Here is a 24,989-nt window from a genome sequence, read left to right as displayed (position 1 = left end):
CACCCCACCGTCCCCGCCCCTCCCCCCACAATGCCGCTTACAAACATTTAAAAATTAAAACCCAAATAAGGACGTGTTAATTCGGTAGAATTACTCTGAAACGTAGGTTTTGCGATAAGAGTTAGATTTCCTACACGATGACTCTGTAGTGACAGCCTGATTATTGGCCAAATAAAATTCCATATTACAAGTTAGCAAATTCTAGTACAAAAATAGTCCATGTGTTAGAACAGCCTCTTGTTGCTATATTCACAGGAAAGAGTCTATTGGCTGCATAATACCTTAATATTTACGAAATTTCTTTTTATGTGGCTCATTCATCTAATTTAATATAGTGTCGAGCCTCAATAAATCCTTAGGCAAAAAAAAACCCTAAACAGGGTTAAATACGCTGTTCAGTGTACTCTGAAGTACTGTGCTTTTCACAGGACATCCAAGAAACCCCACAAACAGTTCTCAGCTAAGTGTGATGTTGAGATCCAGATCCAAAAGGACCTTCCCCCTGAAGTACACATCCGCACCTCTCCGTAGAAACAGAGGCTGCAGCGCCCATGGACACGTCTCACTTGGGAAACTGTCTGCACTCATTCCCACAAATCCACTGGTGATCTTTGAGAACTACAGCAGGTCCCTGCAGGAGGGACCGCGCAGCTCCGCCGCTCCGCACCCACCCGGCTGCTCCTCCTCCTCCTCCTCCTCCTGCGCCCGGGTTGCGCTGCTCAGCAGTTTCTCTCGGAGGCCCCTCAGGGAACATCTGGGGAAATGCTACTTGTCTCTCAAGATGTCTAGCTGCTCTTGGTACTCTGTGAAAAGCCTCTGGAAGCGGAGGTTCTGTCCGATAACAGGAAGAAGTTCCTTCAATAGTTCTCTCTTCCGTAAACCCTGAAAAGAAACCAAGTTAAAAAAACAAGGCACACCACACAAAGGCTTCCTCAGAATGTGCTGCTTTATACCAAGAATGTCACCCAGAGGATTGTTTGAGGTTCATGCGTTCCTTTTCCTGCCTGGGAAGAGCTGTGTGTCTTAAGCCCTTCCTCTCACACCAAGAGCTGCCTTTACATTTGTGCCCACGGCCTGGTGAGGTCTCCACACAGTGGCAGTCTGAGAAGGGCCACAGATCATTGGCACACCGCTATTTGAGAGCTCTCTCTGAACAACGTGGAGAACTGAACTTGCAGCTCTGCCCCAACTGCTCCACGCCCACAGCAGCAGCACTGCAGACACTGTGCTGAGCACTGCCTACAGGTTCACACAAAAATAATACAAGTGCTACAGGAAGAAGCTTTCTTGTGAGATAGGACCAAAGAGCAGAAAGGGTTTCATAATTAGCAAAAAAACATTTTCATCTACAATTTAAGCAAGTTTAACCATATTTTAAGTGACACTGTTTATCCACATTCTGTAATCTCCATGGGAAACCTCCCTCAAGACTCACCATTACTGTTGATTCCCATTGACTTCCAGCTGAGTAATGGACTGGACCCAGTAAATCCTTGCATAATTCTCGCAAACGATATTCAAACCCTGAACATTAGTAAAAATAATATCATAAGAATGTCACTAGATAAAACCTCTACACAATTTAACTGACATTTTCAGGAAAAAAGAGTTGCAAATATCTAGAATAAGGTAGGGCCAACATGCATGACTTCTGAAAACACAGCTGATTCTTCTCATTAAGGTAAGCCTTTATCACATGTAACTGTTATTAGCATACAACCTGACCCCAGGTGGGCAGAGCCAAATGCAGCTCAGTGGGCTGTTCTATTAAATGAAGCACGGGCCAAGAGTCAGAGTGCACCCAGTGTGCACTGGATCAGCTAACCGACCCACTGCACGCTTTCTGCCCATGCCCAAGGCCTGCAGGTGGCACTGTTTCCCCACACCACGCTCCGTTGGCAGCATGCAAGAATAGGATTCCTGAGTGCTGGAGCACTACGGGAACGCGCTTCAGCTGATGAGTCCAGGTGCCAAGAGCTAAACATTGCATAGCAAAGATTACATGGATCATACATACACACTTAGTGAACAGAGAAAAACACGCCCGAGTTGCAGAGGCAGTGCGGGATGCTGGCTCTCACCTTCATTAACTAGGTACCGTGCATAGATAAGGAGCCAGTGGCGATATTCGTGACTGGACTGTAACATAAGTGCTGCTGCTATCTGATTCTCCAGGTATGCAAGCGTTGTTTCTTGTTGCACTAAATGAGGCATGGAGAACAATCTGGCAGCTTGCCTTCCTGAACTACAAAACAAAAAATTTAACGTGGCACCATAATATCAGATGCTATTTTAAGACAAAATTGTTCTTGTAATCCAGACACTGTTCTGCACTGAACTTCCAGAGACACCTAATGCTTTCACAGTTCCAGCCTGCAATGACAAAGGCAGTGCTTCACTGCAAACTGCCTTACCCTCCACTGGGCTACTGACAGCTGTCACCTCAACAGAGGTTTTTCTCCTTCCTATTCTCTCTCCCCTTTGTTTCACCAGTCTCCTCCTCTTGCAGTGCACAGCGTTTTCAGTTCCCAAGTCCTCTCAGATATGTAAAGGAACTACCACACCTGGCTTTACCTTCTCTTACCCCTCAGAGGGGGAAGTCACAAGAAAACCTGAGGTATAAAGTTAACCTAAAGCACTCACAGTACTTTGAGCAAGTAAATGTATTGACACCAGAAAGCCAATTAGGAAGAAAGTGCTCCTTTCCTTTCTGGAGGCTGGGCTGTTTTGTTTTGTTAAGCCTGATATTTTGTTTCTCAAAGAGAATGCTGTTTGTCTGGATTTCAAATATTTTTCCCAATCAGTTTGTTATTTCTCCCCCCAAGCGAGAACAACAATAAACTTTCATTGCATGTATAATTCTCACAAACAGAAAACCAACCACATAAACACAGACATGAAGGGCAGAGACAGCACAGAAATCTGCCTGGGAAACATAATTCAAATCCAGGTGAGGATGACTATTAGGTGACTTGCAGAAGCCTGCTCACTCAGTTCATTAGTGCTGCTTTCAGATGTTAAAAATACACCTCATTTGACTAATCACTCAACTTCTCCCCAAGTCTTTGTTAAATAGATCCCTTCAGGAAAACTGAGCTGCTCAAAGTCTGCAAACCAACTCCAGAAAACTGGAAAACTAAAAGCTAGAGTCTAAAATAAGAAATTCAGTTTTGCTAATTAAGATATCGCACAGGCAGAACTGACAAATGCTTCACCCACTCAATAAAGAGGAGACTTAAAGTGATTAATTTTGGAGCATGCTTTCCCGCCCCCGAATAACCTCAAAGCAGCACTGCAGTACAGACTACACACGTGCAAAGAATAAAGATGCTCCACTAAGTACTGATATGTCTCAGGAACAACTCCCTGATTCACACAGGAAAAGGCAAGCAAACACGCTGGCGAAGGGAAGCAGTTAAAGGCGTACTTGGATGTCCGTCCCTGTATCACAGCTAAGGGCCCAGAGCACAGCATGGCTTCCTGGGATGGTAAACTGCTCCTGAAGTCTGCACACTGTGCCAACGAGTCCTGTTTGTCAGAAACAAGATTCCTGGAAGAGAGCAAACAAAGCAAAGGCAAGATTGAAGAGGGCAAGGAGTGACACCAGCTGGGGCAGCTTTGCTCTGCCTCCGAGCCCGACTCACGCTCTCACAGTCACCAGAAGTGTACCACAGAGACGTGCAGCTGCTGACACTGAGTTGAACAGTTGTGGGCCATACAAACCCCACCTGTGCTCTCATGGAAACACCCCTCCCACCCCCAGAGATGACAGGATTGATCATGCAGTGCAACGCAGCATTCATTTTGAAAAGCACAGGGAAATACACTGTCTGTCTGGCATTTTACAACACACAAAAGGCCATACCCATAACGAAGACTGGGGCCAGCACATAATGCAACCACTTTCACATTGTGAAATTCCCTTTAGGGAGGGCCAGGTCCTCCCCATCCCCGGGTCAGTTCATCACAGCCTGCACATTTTCACACACTTCTCCAGACATTTAGCTCTTCCTTCTTACCCAGGGAGCTGACAGCTACAGCTGACATTTCCACACCTAATCAAGGATATCATTTTCACTTGGTTTGAGATGCCAAGGGAATCAGTGGCTCAAAACAGCACTAAGTTTAGACCTCCAGACAGCATAGAGGTAAATGGCACAAATATTTAAAATAACCTTCGCTGCTTTATCATGTTTAAATTTGCATGATGACTAAAGGGATTGCTCTTTTATATATTTCCAAAGCTGCAGTACAAACAAACAAAGAGGCAGCAAGTTCAGAACTTTGCCTGGAAGTCTGATCCCTGCTCCTCAGGGCCTGGGAAGTTCTCTGCACAATTTCTCAGTTTTTCCAAACAAATAAAACTCATGTAAGGCCCAGGGCACAGAACCTGCTCTATCTTCCAGAACATGGAGTGAAACAGTAAACCAGAATATGTGCTCAGCTAGGTGGTAAAAGTCACATATGTAAAACATACCACGTAGAAAGAGAAGGATTAAAACAGTATGCCTTTCCATCAGACATGCTCATGACAGGGATGCCATGCTGAGTCAGCAAAATCTGAGACACAGTTGTATCACTCCCTACAAATCAAATGAGAGCAAGGTATTACTTCAAGTCCTGCACACATTCATCGTGGCAAGTAAAACACACTACCCACCACTAACTATTAGTCCCAGCAACCAACAGAAGGCAAAGTAAATGTTATTCTCAAGGACTAATAGGAACTCTAAAAAATGATAGCCAGCACCAGGCTCAGAGCAGTAGCATTAAGATCATGCTCCTGCAGAATCCATTGGCAATCCTGATGTTGCCATTTATATGTGACATTTGCTTAATTAGAAACATTTTTCATATCTGAGCGTAATTGTCACCAAATCTGCCATGTCTTTTGTAGTCCCCAAAGCCTTTATCTTTTTGAGCATAATAAGCTATGGGATCTTGCCCAAGTTCGTCAGCCACCAACATCCTCATCTCAGTGTTTCAACATCAGCAACGACTTCCACTTTTTACACAACAACAAAGAAGTAAAATTATTTCTTCAGGCTTTTCAGGTTTCATAAGACTTCAGCACAGTCATAAATGCAACTAAACAGCATGCTTGGCCTAAAGGTTGGCAAATGACCCTTTCTGTTACCTGATAATATTGTTTGCAAAGACTCATCTCTAACAATGACTGTCTGCTTGTGAACATCCCTAAAAAAGAAGCAGAAAATGAAAAGTCTGCAGTTTACAAACAACAGAAAGTCCCAAAATCATTTAACAAATGCACTTTTCAATACTAGTGAGCTGGGGGTTCTGTTTCTTTGTCATTTCCCCCATTGCTTTAAGAAAATTGTTTTGGTAAACTCAAACCCCTTGTATCAGGGCAGAAGTCAATAGCAGGGTACCACTTCTATGTCCCTTTCTATCAGGAACCCTCCTTACAGCTAAGCAAACTGAGCATCCAAACAATGCCTGCAGAAGCTCTGACTTGTTAAATTAAATCTAATATCTCAAACTGTAAACAAGTACTGCAGTTTCTACCTTCATATCTTAGAAGATGCCTGGAGTACTTCTAACTCTAAATCCCATTTTATTGACTAAATACAATAGAAGATGGAAAAGGCCGTATTTCTCCCACCCCACACCCAATCCATTCCATACATACCCTAAGGAAGCTGTTCAGACTCATGGTCAGCACAGTTACTATCTCCCTCACAGCACCAACCTGAACATTACGTTCCCTCTTAGAACAGAGATTTGGGATTCAAGTCCTGCCCTATTATACCTTCATCTCGTATTCAAAGTAGGATTCATGGTTGGCTCTGGCTTTGTTTAAGCCACAGCTTCAACAGAGATGCATCAATTCAACAACTGAACAGGGCAACCTATACAAATCAGTCCATCCAGTCACTGCATGCCAACACAGCACTTACCAAACAGAGAGCGTAGCAGCAGTGGTGAGAGTCATGATGTAAGAACCTGTGCAGTGTAGGGTGGAAATGGGTGTATTCAATATTATAGGGGGAAGAAGGCGACGACCACAAGCAGAAAACACCGACAGCGTTCGTTTCTCACAGGCTACACAGACAATCTCACTAAAAAGAAAGCCCAAAATAAACTTTTACATTTCAGTAAACGAAAGCAGTATAAAACCACACTGCCTTCTAGAGTTATCATACCTTTCAGCCAACTGGCTCAAGCTGTAACTATCACAGCTTTAAACAAAATCCTAGGTACCAAAAGGAAAAGCCAAAAGCAGTCAGGTTATCTATTTTAGGTGCTTTCAAAAACATCTCCTTCATTTTATTTTAACTGTGGTGATCAAAGGTGATAGGCAAGAGAAGGTTTGCAGGTCAAGGTGCTATCTTTTATTAGACTTAGTGGCATAGTTGGAAATATCAGTAAAACTCTGGGATATACACAAGGTCTTCTTCAGGCCTGAACTTATATTTAACACTGAAATCTACTGCTTTTTTTTCAGACATCAATAAAAGGATTTGTGTCTGCAAGCTTATTTTATTTTTTCAACTACATATGACAGTGTAATAGAAGATACTGCTACTCAACTACTAATACTAGTAACTCCAGAGTGCCATCAGAAAAATCAGCATAAAGCTTGAGTTAAGAAAAATTAAAGCATTTAAAAAAAATTGACAAATGCTGAAGATCTCATAGCTCATCCTTCAGAACAGGATGTTTCATTTAAGCTGTGAAGTTAGGACTAGGCACAGATGAGAAAAATAACCACAAAAAAAAAAAAAAAAACTACTGCGTTACCACATTAGTGAAGAAAGCTAAAGGAGAACTGTAAATACACAAGAAAATATTTTCATCAGCTAATGAGAGTTTATGATGCTTCAAGACTCATAAACAGAGATAATATTTGGAGGGAAATTGGTCTCAAGACTGAAAGAGATAAATATTTCTGTCCACAAACTTTTACTGTGAAACACTGTGCAAAGACTACAACAGCAGGGGCTGAGGGAAAGGAGGAGGTGAGGATGGTAAAAGCAGGAAACAGCAGTCAACAAAACCCCCACCAAAACCTCCACAGGATAAGAAATTAAGAGCATCAGTGTATAAGGGCAGATTTGGTGGAAGAAAAGTAGGAAATCCTGAGCCAAGTAAATAATAGTCACGTAAATCCCTAACAGAAGTGATTTGGTTAATTAAAATTGCTAAATTAGTGGATAAAAATTATTTTAGAGCCTCAACCTATCTGAAAAATGTAAAATTGTATTTTATAGGTAATTCACTTCTTCTCAAGTGTACTTTTGTAGCTCTGTAACATTTTCTGGCCTTCAGGACTATTTATCTTCTTCAGGCTCTCACTTCCTCAGAAACAAGCTCTTACCAGCTTCCCGCTGCTGTGAGAATTCGACTGGTCAGGACAGTTTCCCATTCCTTTCCTTCCCGATTACACTTCAACCTGCTCAGCTTGGAGCCTCCCACTGCAGTCATTTCATTCTCCACTTCAAGGTACATCGATGGATCTGAACTTACCTGAAAAAGGAAAAATAAAATACTTCTTGGAAGAGAAAAACAACTCCTCAAAGAAAACAACAAGTTACGTTAGCTTCAAACACCAAAGTTAAGAAAGTACTGCAGTATGGCATTCTGCTCAAAATCACTTCAAAATATACTGCTGTACTTGATAAGAAGCAGACCTCTGAACATCAGCCTTGGCTACAACACAAGTAACCTCTTCGTATTCTGAGAAAGGCTGCGCTAGTCTGTGCTTCCTAATTAAGGACATCAGGTCACCTCTAGATGTGCCAGTCTCCCTAAGTTCTCAGGATTAGCACCAGACAAAATTCCTCAACATGCAGAAAAGCTGTTTCATAAATACTATTCCTCATTCTCTTCCAATGAAGAGCACCTCCAGAGATGTCTCAGAAAATACTCTCAGCCATGTACTGCCAACACAACTGTAATAACAACGCAACAGTTACTCCACACATGGAGACTTTTCTTTATGATACCTTTTAGTTAACCAGGAGGGGCTGATGAAGCAGAGGCATTTCTCACTGGAGTTTAGCTAGTCCAGAACTGCCTATTGTTAATTAATTTGATGTTATCTTTTTCTATATTCCTAATAGCTAAAGTATACATGTATACACACAAGAAGATGCTCATTCACCAAAAGATCCTAAATATCTTGAGAATACTTTTGTTAAAAACTTTTTTTTTTTTTTTAAAGAGTAAGCTCTTCCTTATAGACAACTTACTTGCAAAGTAAACGATTTCTGTGGGATTGGGGTTGGCAGCTTAAGTGCTAATGCTGGTGCAGAGATGCAAGCAGCATCTTTTTCAGAAGCCAGTGCAGCTGGGGACTGGAGGAAAAAAAAAGCAAAGTGGTTATATTTTCCCATTACAAAAAAGTTAAAAACAAAGATACTCTACAACATAGATGGATTTGAAAAACTTTTTAAAGATACCACAAAGCACTCTTTTTCACATTGGTTATATAAATGTATTTTCAATATAGCTTCTAAGACTTAAGTGAAAACTGAATTCAAAATTTAGTTGGAAATGATCAGTGGAAGTTCTGGTGTATTTCACAGAAGAGCTAAGCTCTGAAAATTTAAACTAGAAGGACACTTTCTAAAATGATGGAAACTCCAACGTACCTTACTGCTTCACAGTTCCTAGAAGTCATAACCAGTTAAGCTACAACCACATCAAACTCCTGTGCTCGGGCCTCTCCCCACAGAAGAACTAACAGAGTTTCTTCTGATTCCATACAGTTATTTGGAATTTATATAGTTTTTTACCCTATCACATCTTACACATGTGCTAAATCATATGAACCTGCTAGTTATCTTAAACCAGAAGGGGGTTCAAAGCAAGGAAAAGGGAGAGCTACAAATTCTGGTGGTATTTATTTGACTCAACGGAGCAAGTGATTTATTTTAGTAAATGGACACTGGAAGTCATAATGAATCTCACTTATTTCACCTGGACAGTTAAAGTTACTGGTACAAGCCTGGAGTCTTTTCGAGGTCTTCCTTTCTTCTTCTTTTCTACTGTTTCTCCCTCAAGTTCCAGCTTTCGCTTGGGTACGCTGAGTGGTTTAACAGCTGGGATCTTCTCTTCACTGTCACTGCTGCTCTCCAGAATATCCTTGGGCTTATTGTCTTTAATTAAATTCTGATCCTTCAGCCTGAGGAAGTAAACACATCTCATATAAGATTGTTCCAAAAGCTGCATTTTAATTTATCTGATTACAATCAGTTCTCCTCCCAAAGTTGATACAATTAATCCAGCACTCTGAAGTGTAGGAGTTCCTCATCTTTTCCCTTCTAGTGGACATCACACTTTCTGCTTGCTTAAGCAGGACTTCATTGGTCACTATGCTGTCTATCCCCCAACTGTCCCATTCAGTTCTGAGTAACGTAAGCTGTGTATCTACAAACTGTGTGAGTTACCACAGTGCTCCATTCTCCATCTGAGGAGTACAACAAAAGGAGAGAAGGTTCAAATCCCTATGAACTCATTAAACATTATACCCTAGAAAAGATCATTTGTTTTGGTGAAGCAGAAGTACTTGCACCATAACACATTATGTCACAAACTCTTAACAAAGATCATGTGGATCCAGGTTCAAAAAGACCCTTAAAATCCACATGCCTTCAAGGCACAACAGGTCCTCTGCAGAGGCATTCTGTCATTTGTCTCAAAGCAAATCTCACTCCTGCACACAGACACAGGCTGGCTATTTTTGTCTTCTAAGGAGCACAAATGCATGTGACCACACATGAAGGCAGGAACAGTCTCTTGTTAACAGGAGGTTTAACACTGAGTATTTTGAAGAGTCTGCTCCACAAAGGGATCATCCCACAAAGGGAAATAATAGCAAAGAATTAACCCATTTCCAGCTCTCTCCTTCATTCCAGTTTCAGAAGAGACCCAAGAATTTCCACAGCATCAGCACCACAGACAATCAGCTTTCAAATTCTACATTACTGTCCTTTTGGACATTTCTTACCTGTCTACAACAGTCTGGTTTGTATTTGTCACGACAGCAGTCCCTGAGGTGGCTTTGGATCGTTCTGTAAATCTAGAATCAAACGCTTTCATAGGTTCAATCTTGGATGGAGTTGTCAACACAGAGGAAGACGATGCAGGAGGAGCAGTTGAAACAGAGGTAGCATTTACACTGTCAATAAAAGGGATGCAAGAACAAAGATTGAAAGGAATTTAGTGTTTGTAGCCTACATTGCTCATAACCACCAAGCATTCATTCCTTGGCTAGAAATAATACGCAAAACTTTTCACTCATACATATGTGAATTATAATACACTTTTTCACCTTTATGTGTCAATATATTCTAAACTTCGTCTACTCTCAAAACCTGTATACGATGCATCTCTGAGCTAAGCTCTTGCCACTTACTCTAGATATATCTAAATAAAGAGACCTTAACTAGCTCATTCTAACTCTTAACTAACTCACTCCAGTACTTTTAACTCAGGAACTAAATTCTTAGCTGGTTCTTACATTCCCAAGCAGAAAGCTTTGCTATTTTAAATAACGACTGGGCTTTCTGGTTTTATCCATTCTTCAGGTTATCACTTTCCTTAATAGGTTTATATTCCACTGTGTATCAATCAAAGAATTTGCGCTGAAACATTTCATGCCAAGTTTTAATTTTCTTGCTGAAGAATCCAAACAATTTATGATGCTTTTCCCAAGCATGACTAAGACAGAGGAATGTGTTTTCCCCACACTAAAGCATTCCAGGGATCTGTTATTTGAATAGCTGTTTACTTTAGAGATTTTTCAATCCATTCAGGGGAACAAAGGGCTCTAAGATAACCGATATTTGCTCTAAAGAGCAGTTAGAGGCCCAATTTCTAAAGAAAAGGAGACTTAATTTAACCTGTCAATCATTCCTCACGGCCTACCCACTCACTCTTTAATTTATGACCAATTTCAACTAAATTTAATGGAGTAGCAGAGGTTTCAATGACATCATGCTCCTGCAAATGCTACAAAAATATATTGGGGGAAGATCAGCATTACCACTGAGGAAAAAGCAAGTAAAGTTTATCTGTTCCATAATTAATTTCAAAGTCATACTGTCAAATCAGTATACGTTCACTAACAAAGCCAGCCACTCTGCTCTCTCTCTTCTGAATGGTGTTGTTATATAGGGAAGAAATATTACTGTGCTTGAGGAAAGGAGAGCTAGGGGAAACAGGACAGAACTCAATGGAAATCAGACTTCATTACTTTCATTGCTGGAAAGAAAACTTTCTTCTAATAGCAATCTGGTATTCTATAAATAAGCCACTTTGTTAAGAGCATTAGCTCACAGTCAACTGTATATTATTGCACTGAATTCATTTTCAGAACTAAGCATGTGAATTTATTCATTACTGATTTCTCACTAGGTAAGTAACCAAATCCTAATAAAATCCCAATGCTTGTAGGAATGCTCGAATCTTAAAGTTCTGGAGTAAGAAAATCATCGTAATGACTGATTGATGACAGAAACAAAACAAGAATTAAATCAAAACCATACAAATGAAAAACAAAACTTCTGCAAATACTGACCCATCTTTATTGGCTGCATCATCTGTTGATTTTATACTGGCAGCTGTTGGCTCCACAGAAGGCTTTGAAGTATTAAGGGAGTTTGCTGCATTAGAATCTAATGACATGAGCTGCTGGTTGTTTTGAGAAGACATAATTGAGCCAGCCAGGGTGCCAGATATCGGGATGCTATTGAAAAATGCTGTAGAAAAGTCCCTAAGTAAAAGACAAACAACAAATAGATTTCTTCAAAACACTTCAAAAATAACGGAGAGAAAACCATTCTAGTCAGAAGTCCTCCCACTTCTCCCTCTGCCATATGCAGAGAGATTTTCATTATATGTTTTGTATACATACACAAGAGCACACATATAAACAGACACATGGCCTAAATCAACCACCAGCAACCAACTTCCCAGAGCCCTTCTTCATATGCAAATGAAGATAAAGCTAGCATCAGCACAGATAGGAACCTGCAAAGCTTCAGTAATGTTCACTCATCTACAGGGGCAGATAATGAGAGTTCACTTTATCTATTAAGAAAATATTATAGCCATAGTGGTTTTAGAAACTACTTGCAAATGTACCCAGTGTCCAGCTGAGCTATGCAGAGAGGTGTGATCCTTCTCCGGCCATCTGCTGTTCGTGTTTCAACTTGCTTTTTTAAGAGATTCTGTTGGGAAATACATGTAATCATTATTTCTGATAAACAGGATGTTACTGCACATATGATGGTTCAATCTATCGGTACGTTTTTGTAACAACCTTTTTTTCTGTTTTAAGTAGGATCTTCTTAGTTCACATGTTGAAATACACAGTGGATTCTAGTCCTGATTACTGCTGTCAGGCTATAACATAGCATACATCTCATTTTTAATTCAGGCACAGCCATTTCCAATTCTAGATCTATTCAACACAAATAAGGCTGCAGAAACCTCTTTTGTCACAAACATTATGCTATTTACTGACTTTCTACTTGATGCTACGAAGTAACTACCCAGGAGCACACCTACCTTTCTAATGTCCTCTAAACTCTCTCCATTAACCATGCTTGCCACTTTGGGAGCTGAGGTTGCAGCCCCAGATGCTTCCCTTATTGATGCATTCTTCTGCTCCACCTGCTGCTGCTGCTGCCTCTGTTGATATTTGAGCATCTCTGGGTTCTCAATGATGGTTGTAGACAGTTGAGCTTCAGTCATGATAGCTAGGCTTTTACCATACGTGGACTGGTGAATGTTGCTCTGTGAGTGTCAGAAACGTAACACAAAGAGTGACTACAACTGCCAACATGACATCACAGCTAGTGGTGTAGGGGAACCACGTACAACTAACAGAAAGACGATTCAATACGTGTCCTCTATCATTTATAAGCTAAACATTTTCTTTCCTTTCTTTACATTTTGAGCTAATAATAAATCAGTACATTAATTAGAATTCAAAGCCTCAGTTGCTAATAGCAATAAGAGTTAAAAACAGCCAATGGCAAATCGGTTTAAAAAGGTTTGCACATAAGCAAGTCAAAGAGTAATTTTAAAGTGTTTTGAAGCACCCACTCCTTGCTTCTTTGGTCAAATCATTATTGAAACATAATGATGTGTAAGCAAGAGGATGTTTTCCGACTACACTTTCTTTCCAGAATAGAAGCTAACACCATAAATTTGTTCCTTTGTATTTTTAAAGTAAACAAGATCACACTCTTCTATGATAAGAAAATTAGTCACTACATATTTCTATAAATATTCCTCCATTTTAATTGAATCAATACACCCCTTACATATGACCACAGATTCTCAGGAGTGTTTGCTGTACCTTTTCCTCCTCACTGAGTGGATCTCCAAGCTCATCCTGGGAGAAGTCTAAAAACGCCACAGACCCATCCATGGAACATACCAAGATACCAAGTCCATTGAGGGTCCTGAAGGGAATAAAGATTCATCTTTGTTGTTTTTTTTTTGTTGTTGATATGAAGGGACCATATATTATATTTCAGAATAAAAAACCATTTTGCCTAAGGTATATCATCACAGGAAACACTGATGAAACCAGAGAAATGGGACAGGAGGAGAAAAGGCAATGGACAGCAAGGGTCTGTGTGCTCATCCCTGAAAAAAGGCAGATCAGAGGCTGAATGTGGGAAGATGGTTTTCAAACAATACACCCCAGGGCACGGTCAGCACCACAGAAAGCTTTCTGTAGGGGTAAAAGGATATCATCTGAAACACACATTGTGAACAACAAGAGAAAAATGTAAATATATTTGCTTCAAAGGAGGCACAGAGAATTTGTGTGCCAGCAGAACTGGGTGAAGGGAAGTGACTTCAGCAGATCAGTTGATACACTTTTTAAGTGTCTTAAAATTGCCACTCTGGGTCATGTTTTAGAGACACATGGAAGACAAAGCTTCAGCACTCATGAGAAACAAATGACAGACATTGTGGCACTCAGGTGTTGTAATGATGGACTCAAGCCTGCAGCTCCAAGCCACAAAGCAGGCAGCTGTAGCAGAATAGCTTCAGATTTCTCTGAATTTCATCAGTCTGTTTTTAGAATTGGGCAAAGAACTGGAATGCATTTCTGGGAATACTCCATATTACTGGCATTTTAGCCATACATTTCAATCTGTAAACAGGATATAAACCTTTGTTTATCTCATACATCCCACAAAACTTCTTCCTCTTAAATAGCAAAACGTTTACCAGCTATGACTCCCAATGACTTTATGCCATTGAAAATGTGCAATTTGCAGATGGAAAAATAAAAAACACTAAAGGAAAGCAAAGCTATTTGAAGCTATTGTACAAGAACAGCAGCTCTCAGGAAACATTCTCTTTTTTGGCCTTTATGTATGAAAGCAAAATATTTTGGATTTGAGTTTGTTTTTTGTGCTTCTCTGAGCTTCACAGCAAAATTCATACAGCATACAGAAAGTGGGAACCTACAGCAATCGTAAGCTTTAAAATTCACAGTGCAGGAACACAGTGTCACAGCTACAAAGGTAGCTTCGTAAGAAACACCTCTCAAAAGCTAGAAAGCACCTGAATTAACACAACCTACATAATCAGCTGTGTGCATACTATGAAAAAATACTTTTTTTTTTATAAACAATATACAGAGCCTCAAATTCTGTAAGTCACCTGATGTGTAGGTGCAGTGTTTTGGTTGGTTGTTTTTTTTGTTTTTGTTTTTAATACCACTTACAGAGTGGTGCCATGTTTGTTACTTCCTTATTATTCAGGTCTCGTTCTGCCCTCCTCAGACCCAGGCCTTTGATGCTGGTTTGTCCCAGCAGTGAGGCAGGCCAACAGCCATCCTATTTCCTAAGCACAGGAGTTTTTGCTCAGTTTCTGATGTCACACATGCTGAAGTGACCCTGTGATATCAGCTAATGTCACAACAACAAAGATGTTGCAGCAGAACCAAAAACTTCAGGAATTAAGTATTTGTGTTCCTACAGATACAATCTGTCCTATTTTGATGAATTTTCAGTTAATGTGTCTTCCCAAAGCTGACAGTGACATTCTGTAAGACATCAACTTACCAGGAGATATCCATGATAGACTTGTCGAACAGCTCATGGATGACAACTAAAGGTCGTTTCAGACAAGTGAGCTTAAAACAGAAAAAAACAACACTCAAACGTAGAAGTTCTATGCTACCACAAACATCACCACATTAACACTCTCCTGTAGTCTACCAATATTCTCCAAACAAGACTAGGTCAAAAGACAGCTGCCTCCTTGACGGTGTAATAGCTAACCTGGCCCTTCAGATATCTCCCTACTAGCACAGAAAGCTCCAGAGGAGAAAGGCTGACATTCAATCTTCCACTCCTTTTTGAAACACAAAATGTCTTCACCAACTTAGTCCTTCTACTGCAGTCATAGAGCTTTCTACCACTCAAAAAGTAATTCCACAAATGCTAAGACAGATTCTATTCTAAGCTTTATTGAGATAAGGAAGTTGCAAACTGGCAGCACAAGAGGAAGACAGATTAGGTTTCATGTCTTCACCCAGACCACCTGCCCAAGTACGTGATGCCTGCCAATAGCAGAGGGAAATTCACTCACAGTTATTCATAAGGAGGATTTTTCTACACTTAACAGATCAGCTTAGTCATAAAGAACTGATCAGGAAAACTCCAGTAGGCTGCTCTAAATAAGAGATTCTAATCCCCTTGATGTTAAGCCAATGAACTTGATATTTACAGCGCATAATACAACCAAGAAGAAGCAGGAGGAGACAAACTGATCTAAAAAGTTTCATGCTCGTTGGTACACAGATGCAGTGCATCATCTCCAGCAGCTCCTTTTATGCTTCCCTCCTAGGTCTGTGCTGTATACATTCCTACAGCTCTTCAGGGTAACACCTGCTTATAACTGCACCTCTACAATACTTAGTGAAACTTCAACAGACACCCTACATGAAATCATAGTATAAATATAGAATAAAATATACCAATAGCAACACTTGGATATGGGTATGCAGTGGTAGCAAGGCCAGAAAGAGATTTAGTGCTATGCATTTAATGACTGATGAATAGATACCACTCTGGAATCTATAAATAGTGGAGTGCAGTTAGCAATTGCTGTGTTCTAGCTCACATTCTCATTACAAACCCTTACAATCAGTTAAACTTTTCTCTACTCCTTGCAGTTACCAAACAAACCACTTGCATTTGTAGATGTGGGAATAGTCACTCCTGTCTCAGCCTGAATAACAACTTCAGTTCAGATTTTTGAAGTAAAACTTAAGCTAGAAATTGAAAACTTGAAAGTATGTTTAAAAAGCTCATTCACTTATGCATTAATTTTCACAGCAAAGGCAGAAGCCAGGGATTGAAGCCAGAACAGAGCACAAAGATGAGACATATATGCTCAGAAACAGCTGTGCTGTCCCTGCTAAACTCTCCCTGTACCTATAAAAAGCAAGAAGATCAAAACTAGACTCCATAAGTGATTAAAAAAAATAAGTGGGCTAAATAGGGAGTGAAAATAGTCTTTAGGACTCACATGAAGAACAAGTAAAGACATCGGAAGGAAATAGGGCTGAATTATGTCTATTAGCTGAAGTAACACGTTATTTCCCTTAACAGTTCCCTCCTTTACCACCACAACATACTCTGTCATTGGCCTCTAGTTGTTCTTGGCTCCAGAACACTGAATTCCTGAAATAAACTACTACCAATGCACTTCCTTTCCCCCATTTAATCCTCTCAGAACCAAGAATAAAAAAAAAATAAATACAAATCTAAGTAAAAGACCTAATGCTGTACATATGACCTCTGTGCTAAGCCCTCAAGCTGTCCAAACGACCACGTTAATCAAAGAAGGCAAACACTTACCCAGACAGAAAGAGATCGATCCTTACTGCCAACAGCACAGCAGCAGTAGGGACAACTTGATTTGGTAGAGCTCCCATTCTTTTGTTTCTTCTTGAAAATTTTTGGATTGAATTTCTGAACAAGTGAGAGGCCACAAATTTTGTTATTAGAGTGATCATATTTTTGTAGACCTGCCTTAAAAACAAGCTCTCCAGTTAGGAGTGAAAAAGAAAACCATCTCATGGAAATGAAGCCCCTAGCCAGTGAGAGCACTGAAAGAGCCCCATGTGCTTACTTAAGGGTCTGAGCACCTTACCAGGAATGACAAAGAACATTAGTTTTACTAGTGATCAGGAACCCAACAGAAACTTAAGTCACTGAACAGCTAACAAAGCTGGCCTCTGACAGCTAACCTGCTCCTGTTTTATTTCCCCCTTATTGTCTTGTTCACCTGCATCCAGTTCTCATATCACAAGAGCAGGCTAATTGTTTCCAGTCTTAAAGCTGAAATGTATTAAACACCACCACATTGTAATTTACAGGCTTGCCACCCACCTCTCTCTCTCGTCCCACTTGTGCATACAATGACCAAAAAGCAAACCTTAGACATTCTACTTCAGGAATAAATTATTATCATTCACTCACCACTACCGTAACTGCCTTCCGATGCCCTACAAAATCCATGTTGGTTTTCCACCCATCTCTCTCGATGATCTGAGCAGTAGGTCCAGAATTATTCATGGCATGAGCAGAAACAAGGTAGTGACCATCAGGTGACCAGCTAAGACGCAACACATGCGTTGTCCCTCCACACTGAGGAAATAATGCCAAAAAGCATCCTAGAGCTTAATGTGTCTGGCAAAATATACACACATTTTTTAAAACACTTAAATTTTAGACTTAGGAAATGCAATAACAAAGTCTTCTGTGTCCATAAAAGAAAGACTATACATACACTTCTCAGCACTTCAGCCATGTTTATACAGGTGATGTAGAGCAACTTACAAAGCTCTTAACAAAAGGTATGTAGGGAACTGGTTTTAAAGGAAACAAAACACAAGACTTTTTGCACACAGCACGCTCAGTAACGATCCCAGTTCTAGCCAGTCACAGGGCTGCAGCACACCAGTTGCTAACAATGAGTCTTCAGCTTGCCACACATCGTGTGTATTCAGACACAGCCTATTCCTAACAGTAACTGCACTACGACACTGTCATGTCACCATGCAACACGTTCCACTCAACAACAGTCCACTCAGCTGCAGTTTCTCCCCAGAAGTTTGACCTCCTGATCAAAGTCATCAGATAAGAAGAGGCCAAAGATCCCTCCCCTCAGTTTCTGCTAACGGCCAATAGAAGATGCACGGGGAAGAACGCAAAAGCAGTGCAATTAGTTTGTGTCAGTTCTTCCCTGGAATAACCTCCATGTTTCCAGCCATCTAGTTGCTTACACAACCGTATACATCTTTGTTATCAAGGACATTCAGAGGTGATAAGAGTCTCAATTTAATGACACGTTGCATGAGAAAGTTTCCCTCCACAATCCCTTTTGAATCTACCACCAGACATTTTGACAGTGCTAAATCAAATGACACTAGCTAATGCTGCTTCAGAACCAGAGTTAGAATAACAGTTTTCATTCACTCTGCAGGAATTCACTTTGAATGGTCATGCATTCTCAAGTACCTCATCAAAGGGTTTTGTGATGCTAGTTTCCAACTGCCAGTCCATGGTCCGCCACACTTTCAAGCTCCGATCATCAGCCTGAGAGGCAATGTATTTTCCAACAGGATCCCAGGTCAGCCCCTTCACCAAGCCAGAATGCCCTTTCAAAGTGGCAAGAATTTCTGTACCAACAACAACAAACAAAACCCTTTTTAAAGCAGCAGTTTAACTGGAACTTCAATTAAACATTCATCCTTTCTCCAGTACCCAAAGATTTTCACAACAAAATCAGCTTCTTACTACCTGTGACTGAAAAAATAGAAAATACTGCCTGAAAATATGCTACAAGGTCTGGCAATCTCCTGCTTATCATCCTGTTAGAGGAGAGGCTGGGAGTACTGCACAGGCTACAGTCAGCTTGAAGGTGTAAAACCTCCAACATCAGTATGAGTAGTGACCCTAAAATAAATTGCATTGCCTGGGCAGCACACAATGGAAGCTTCAGCTTACACCAAGTTACTAATGAGAAGCAGCCAGACACAGGCAGGTGCTCCCTAAGTGCTGCAGACCCCCACAGGTCAGCTGGGGGCTGTGGGCTCAGGGGAGCTGCCAGCACTGCAGCAAAAGAAGGAACACTTCTCAAGAGCAAGAATCAAGAGCTTTTGCTGCTGTGACAGAAGAGGGTGCAAATGTTCCCCTCAACCTTCTTTCTTCCCTTCATCATGTAAGGCACACTGGTTATTAAACAGCAACATTTAAAGTGGGATAAATAAGGTAGTGGCTCCCCAAAGGTGAAGGGATGGGAAGTCCTGTGGGTATAAAGTCTAGAAGGAAAAAATACATATCTAAGTACAAATATCAAGCTGAAGTTGTACGTAATTGTGAAATTACAGAGAAGGCAAAGAAAATATAAGTAACAATGACTTCCTTGTAAAATCAGGAGCATAATTTGAGTGTAACTTACCTCCAGCAGCATGGAATCCATGATCACCAATAAGCAAACTTGGAACAGGGAACTCAGCATATTGCAAGTGTGTCATCTCCAAAGGCAGACAACCCACTGCCACATGGGCACTGCCAGTGAAACACACCCACAGACTTCATTGCAAAGTACTACATACTTGCACATCTGAAACATAAGATTTCTCACCTGGAAATTTGACAGCATTCCAGATGACAACAGTGTTATCCACACTACAGGATGCGAGCCAAGCATCGTGCGGAGACCATGCTACATCCATGACATCTGCTTAGAAAAACTTTCTGTATAAGACATCACCAGAGAACCCAAACATCTTTTTTAGAGCAACTTGGGTAACATTTTTTTCATCATCAAGAAGTGATGAGAGTGGGAGGCAAGGCAGAACATAGCAAACTGAGACTGAGGCCAAAAAAGGAAGTTCAAAATAGAGAAATGCAATATTTAGTGACTATAAAGGTACTAATGCATGTAGAGTAATTTGTCTTGCTTTGAACAGAAAAGTAACAGCAGATGCTGCAACACTCTCACTTTACCCCAAAGCATGCGTACAAATTACGTTTATTCTGCAGCTGCTCACTTACCTCCTGAATGGCTTCTGAGAATTGATACACACCTCCACTGCTCAACGTTAGTGAGTTTGCTACTAGAACCAAACACAGTGCTGGGTCCAATGTACCTAATCAAAATAGAAAAAAAACAGTTCCCAACAGAACCACCTCATGTTTTCCACGTGCTTTCTAAGGAAAAGCCACCTGCATACACTTCCACTTCAGAAACGCTAATGGACTCCACATTGCCACCTGCTTGAACCCAAATACAAAACTGAGAAGGAAGAAACATGCTTACGCAGCTCGCTTCCACACCATGATCAGTTTGTCATCTCCCCCTGAAGCCAAATAAACTCCATTGTTCGACCATCGCACGCAGTTCACGCAAGCTGAAATTTAGAAAAGAAAGCTTGTCAGCTGAAAAATGAGAATGGATTCTTCTAGAACAGGGACTGCGTTGATAATAGATAAAGCTTGCCAGGAGACCTTTAAGACTTAAGTCTGTTTTTTCTGCTCAAGGCACTTTGCTTTAGATAAATGAATTGCAACTTACCCCTAAGTGGCAGTTGAGGAACTCTTTATTTTTTAAAAACTATTCATTATTTAAAAGAATCTTCACTAAATGTAACTTAAAAGGGGGAAAGATGCATATTCATCTAACAGAGGAAACTGCCTGGGGAAAACTAAGTGGGAGTTAAGAGGCCAAAGAACAAAAACATACATCTTGAAGAAAAGGGATAGCTTGTTCAGGTAACCATACTTGTTCCAATTATGATGTGTGCTAAGTGTGGAATAATCTGGATCTATTAATGATACACTTCATATTGTGTTTTCTTTATACTTATCCCTCACCCCATCCCTCAGAGCCTCCAGTTTCTCAGAACGTGTGTTATCAATCATGTCAAGCACTCAGAGAAAGTCTGCAGATTTCCAGTGCTATCTGTATTTCTCTATGCATTTTTTTTTCAAACCTTAACATTTTCTACTGAACACCTAAAAACACATCCAGCCAAAGCATGAGACCCCTCTGCTGGCTCTCAATCTTTACCACTGGGCAGAACACAGTTCTTGTAATCATGGACAGATAGAATGCTTTGGCAAACAACAAACAGCCAGCACAAAGAAACAAGCACATCTACCTACCTAAGTGATTGTCCATCTGACAAAGCATCTTGGGAATATTTTCATTCTTTTCGTCTTCCTCTTTCAGGACAGGGGCCATATTCCAGATCACAACTTTCCCAGAATCCTGACCTGCAGATGAACAAGAGGTCCTCCTTTTAAATACATGCAAAAGGCAAAACAGCTGAGCTTAACAGCAGCACAGGAGCAGACAGGGATTTTAACCACTGCTGTAGTGGCAATTTTGGAAACATGTGAATACTGATGCCACTCTGACACAGTTACACAGAAGTACTCCTGAAAGTTCAGTGACAAAGCTGTGTAAATAATAATCACTCATTGCAACAATATAACAGCAAGTGACAATAATACCAACTATAGGCATGAACCACACACATAGTAAAACTGTATTTAACAAATGAGAACGTACATTCAAAATCTGAAAACAATTTTGTTGGCTAAAATAACCACATATTTGTGTGACAACAGCAAATAACTGCATCTTGAGCTGTTCCATTTATACACTTTGATTTTTCCATTTAGCAGTTCAAAAAGCCAAACTTCACACTCAGCTCCTCTTCAAATACAAAAGAAATTTGGCCATTCCAGCCACTACTCAGTTATTGCAGCACCATCCCAGCTGATGTCCAAGAGGATGCAGAGATCAGGATACATAACCCTGCCTTCCACAGTGATAACATGCTCTTCAGTGTTCCTAACGACTGATACCTCTGAGATACAGTGATGTGTTTGTAAATGGGTCTGGAAGAAGGAAGTACTGTGAAGGCACCATCGTGGCCCAAGGGTCTGGCCTCCTCAGGGAGTAAGCATACCTTGTCCTCCTGTTGCAAACTTGGTCCCATCTGGGTGAATGTCCACTGAAAATATGGGCTTTCCTGCAGTCAGGAAACAAGAAGGAACACACTGAGTTGTTTCACAGTCAGCAGAACGTGATGATGCCAACAGATCCATGACCCTTCCAGTCAGCAAGTGGCATTCTTCTTCTAAAAGCAGTTATTATAAGAAACACAGCAGAGTAGGAGAGTTGAAAGCAATCTGAAGAAAAGAACAACAGCTATTAAAAGCGCAGATGGAAGTTACTGTGCCACAAACTGAGCGGTAATGAACGAGGAGATGTAATCCTGTGGGATATGCCAAGTGCCTCAAAGCAAAGTAATACCACATCAGTTGCACCAGCAAGGTAAAATCACACTTGGGTATGGAATTTCTTCCAGGTTTCTGTAGTTCAATAGCTGATGACCTGAAGCAAGTTCTGTTTTGGTTTCTGCCTCTTGTTGTTTTGTTAATAAATCCTAAAGAATTTAGCTAGATTCTCCAACTACTGATTTGCACTGCAGATACACCACCTGGCCTCCCTGACATTAAACTGCAAACAAAACCTTTGTCCCAATATTTCTTACTGTCTGAGATATTTTCCACCTCTTGCAATAATTTCTTAAGAATTTGTTCAAGCCGTCAGAGCTCTCCACAACACAGAGCACAAGGCAGAAACCAGATCCACTGAAACCAGCAGACCTTCTGACAGACCAGATAACATCACAAGGTTTGTTACTTAGTTCTAGGCAATAATCAATAAAACAAAAAGATCATTTTATGCAAACTTCCACAACATGAATGAAATCCTACTTTGCTTGCAGCCCATCTAAGACACAACATCCTACACGACTCACACGCCCTTTTAAATATTTACCCTCCACCATTACAGCGTGAAGAGATAATAAACTCTGTGCATACATTTAAACAAAGCCAGCTCCAACCTCTACAGGCGTTACACGCGGCAGCACCTCGGGGTTTGCAGGGGTTTCTCAGAATTGCACAGGCCTTCCTTCCCAGGAGGGCTCAGCACATCCAGTGCTACAGACCAGGGCCCTCAGGCAGCTGTGTGCCAGACATGCACATACAGCTGCACTGGGTACCTTCACAGAGGTACTGAAAGGAAACTGGGGGGAGAATCAAACACCAAGCTGCATACCTACAGTTGTTTCCCCTGCAGAAGACTGCACTTGTCAATATTCCTTCCTGCTCCAAGGCACGGAAGAAGAGGAGCAGGACAAGCATTTACTGTAAAAATCTAGTAAGCTGCCATTAATAGTGCAAAAAGCTTACAGAAAGTCCATTTGAAGAAGAAATATTTCCAGTAAGTACTCAAGCAAAGCGACACTAAGAACTCCACGACAAAAATCTGCAGAGTCAAAACGTGCTGAAGCGTTTACGGGGAACACGCAGCGTCTGAGCTGAGAAGCCTGGCTGCATCCAACACACTGCAACCCCAACTCCCCATCTCTGCCATCTCACAGAGCACGTGCCTGCCAGCATCCTTAAACCACTTCCAGCACGTTCAGTCAAGTACAAGCCCAAAACTGAGCAGGAGAAGGGAGGAATGACAGCGGGGAACCAGTGCACACAGGAGTCATCCTGGGATCCACACTCTTGCTCGTGTACCAACAACAGGGTAGCAAGCTCTTCTGGCAGCGGAAAACAAAAGGAGCAAGAGCTACCGTCAGGGAGCCTGCAGCAGGAACCACTCCACCTCCAGGGGGGTACCACAGTAATGTGCAGCCTTTAAAAGTGATGGGGTGGCTCATGCATGGCAATGCCCGCGGGATCTGGAACCTGGGTACATTAGAATCACCTGACTGAGCTCACCAGCTTGATTCTGCATTCCCTGCCCCAAGGAGAAGGGGCCAGTAACGTCAGATAGCTCTGTACGTGTTGCAGACCTTAAAGTGCTTCACATACGTAACCAGTGATAAACGCTCATAGTTCCAGCGGCCGCAGAACAAAGTGACTTGCCTCACCTCCCCCCAGCGGGACAGCGGCAGAAACAGGGAGAAAACCCGGGGCTCCCAAAGCCCTGCACCGCATCACCCACGGGACGCAGCCTTTCCAAACGAAGCCTCGCTGCAGACTGCTCGGGGAAGGACAACGAGGCGCAAACGCTGCATCTGTTCGGAGCAACCGAGCAGAGCAGTGACGAACAGCTCAGGTACAGCACTTCCACTTCCTCCCTGTTCGCTACGGCCCGGCATGGCGAGGCCGCCCCCACGGGCAGCGGCGCGCTCCGGCGCACGGGAGCTCCAAGCCCAGGCTGGGGCGGCCGCGCACAGTGCCCGCAGCGGCCGGACCGCGGGCAGAGCCGCGCCGCTCCCGCACGGAGCGCTCCGCACCGCTCCGTCCCAGCGCCGCGCGACGGCCGCGGACTCCGCTCCGGAACCGCTTCCAAATCCCGCAGCCGCGTAACACCGGGGCCTCCCCGGACGGGGAAGCGCAGCCCCACGGTCCCACCCGCGGCGGCCCAAACGCGGCGGTCCCCGCGGCCATCTTCCCCCGGCCCGGCCGGACCCCGCTCCTCAGCTCTGCCCGGCGCTGCCCGGCTCTGCTCGGCTCCGCCCGCCCGGCCCCGCCGCACCTGCCCCGCCCGGCCCGCGGCACCTGCCGCCCTCACCATTGTGGTTGACCCAGGTCGGCTTCAGGAGCTTCATTGTCTCCCGCCCGGGGTCCCCCGCCGGCCTCCGCCCTCGGGACCCCAGGGCGGCTCCGCCCGGGCTGCCTCCGCGCGGCCGAAGCGAGCGAGCGGCGGGAGCTCAGCGGCCGCCGGGCACCGCCGCGCCGCTCTGCCCGCTCTGCCCGCCCCCTCCGCCGCCCGGAGCCGCCTCAGCGCCGCTCCATGTCCCGGCGCCGCCCGTGCCGCAGCCGCCGCCGCTCGGCCGCATCCCCCGCTCTCGGCTCCCGGCGGCTCCCGGCGAACGCCGGAACTCGGCGCCTGGCAACCGCCAAACCGGCCCGGCGGGAAACAGCCGCCCCCGA

At 42.6% G+C, this 24,989-nt stretch overlaps 1 protein-coding gene across 1 annotated transcript; it reads right to left on the bottom strand.

Moving 5' to 3' along the window:
* Positions 1-742: 742 nt before the first annotated feature.
* On the bottom strand, positions 743-24,965 carry LOC136050404 (protein HIRA). Its single transcript, XM_065739296.1, has 25 exons — positions 24,628-24,965; positions 21,995-22,057; positions 21,183-21,293; positions 20,338-20,428; positions 20,073-20,167; positions 19,660-19,755; positions 18,531-18,691; positions 17,490-17,657; positions 16,866-16,979; positions 15,063-15,133; positions 13,334-13,439; positions 12,538-12,765; positions 12,112-12,197; positions 11,546-11,740; positions 9,974-10,144; positions 8,944-9,148; positions 8,214-8,318; positions 7,340-7,488; positions 5,919-6,080; positions 5,138-5,196; positions 4,478-4,583; positions 3,428-3,550; positions 2,082-2,245; positions 1,436-1,524; positions 743-882 (listed from the first exon to the last, which is right to left on the bottom strand). The coding sequence occupies exons 1-25, from the start codon at positions 24,662-24,664 to the stop codon at positions 766-768; spliced, it is 3,072 nt and encodes a 1,023-aa protein (XP_065595368.1). The 5' UTR covers positions 24,665-24,965; the 3' UTR covers positions 743-765.
* Between the last annotated feature and the right edge of the window lie 24 nt (positions 24,966-24,989).

This window comes from Cyrtonyx montezumae, unplaced genomic scaffold (assembly GCF_038088225.1).
Source record: "Cyrtonyx montezumae isolate F1298 unplaced genomic scaffold, pur_monq_1.0 scaffold_23, whole genome shotgun sequence".
Lineage (NCBI taxonomy): Eukaryota > Metazoa > Chordata > Aves > Galliformes > Odontophoridae > Cyrtonyx > Cyrtonyx montezumae.
Note: the sequence above shows the minus strand (reverse complement) of the source record. Positions and strands in the feature narration are given on the sequence as shown.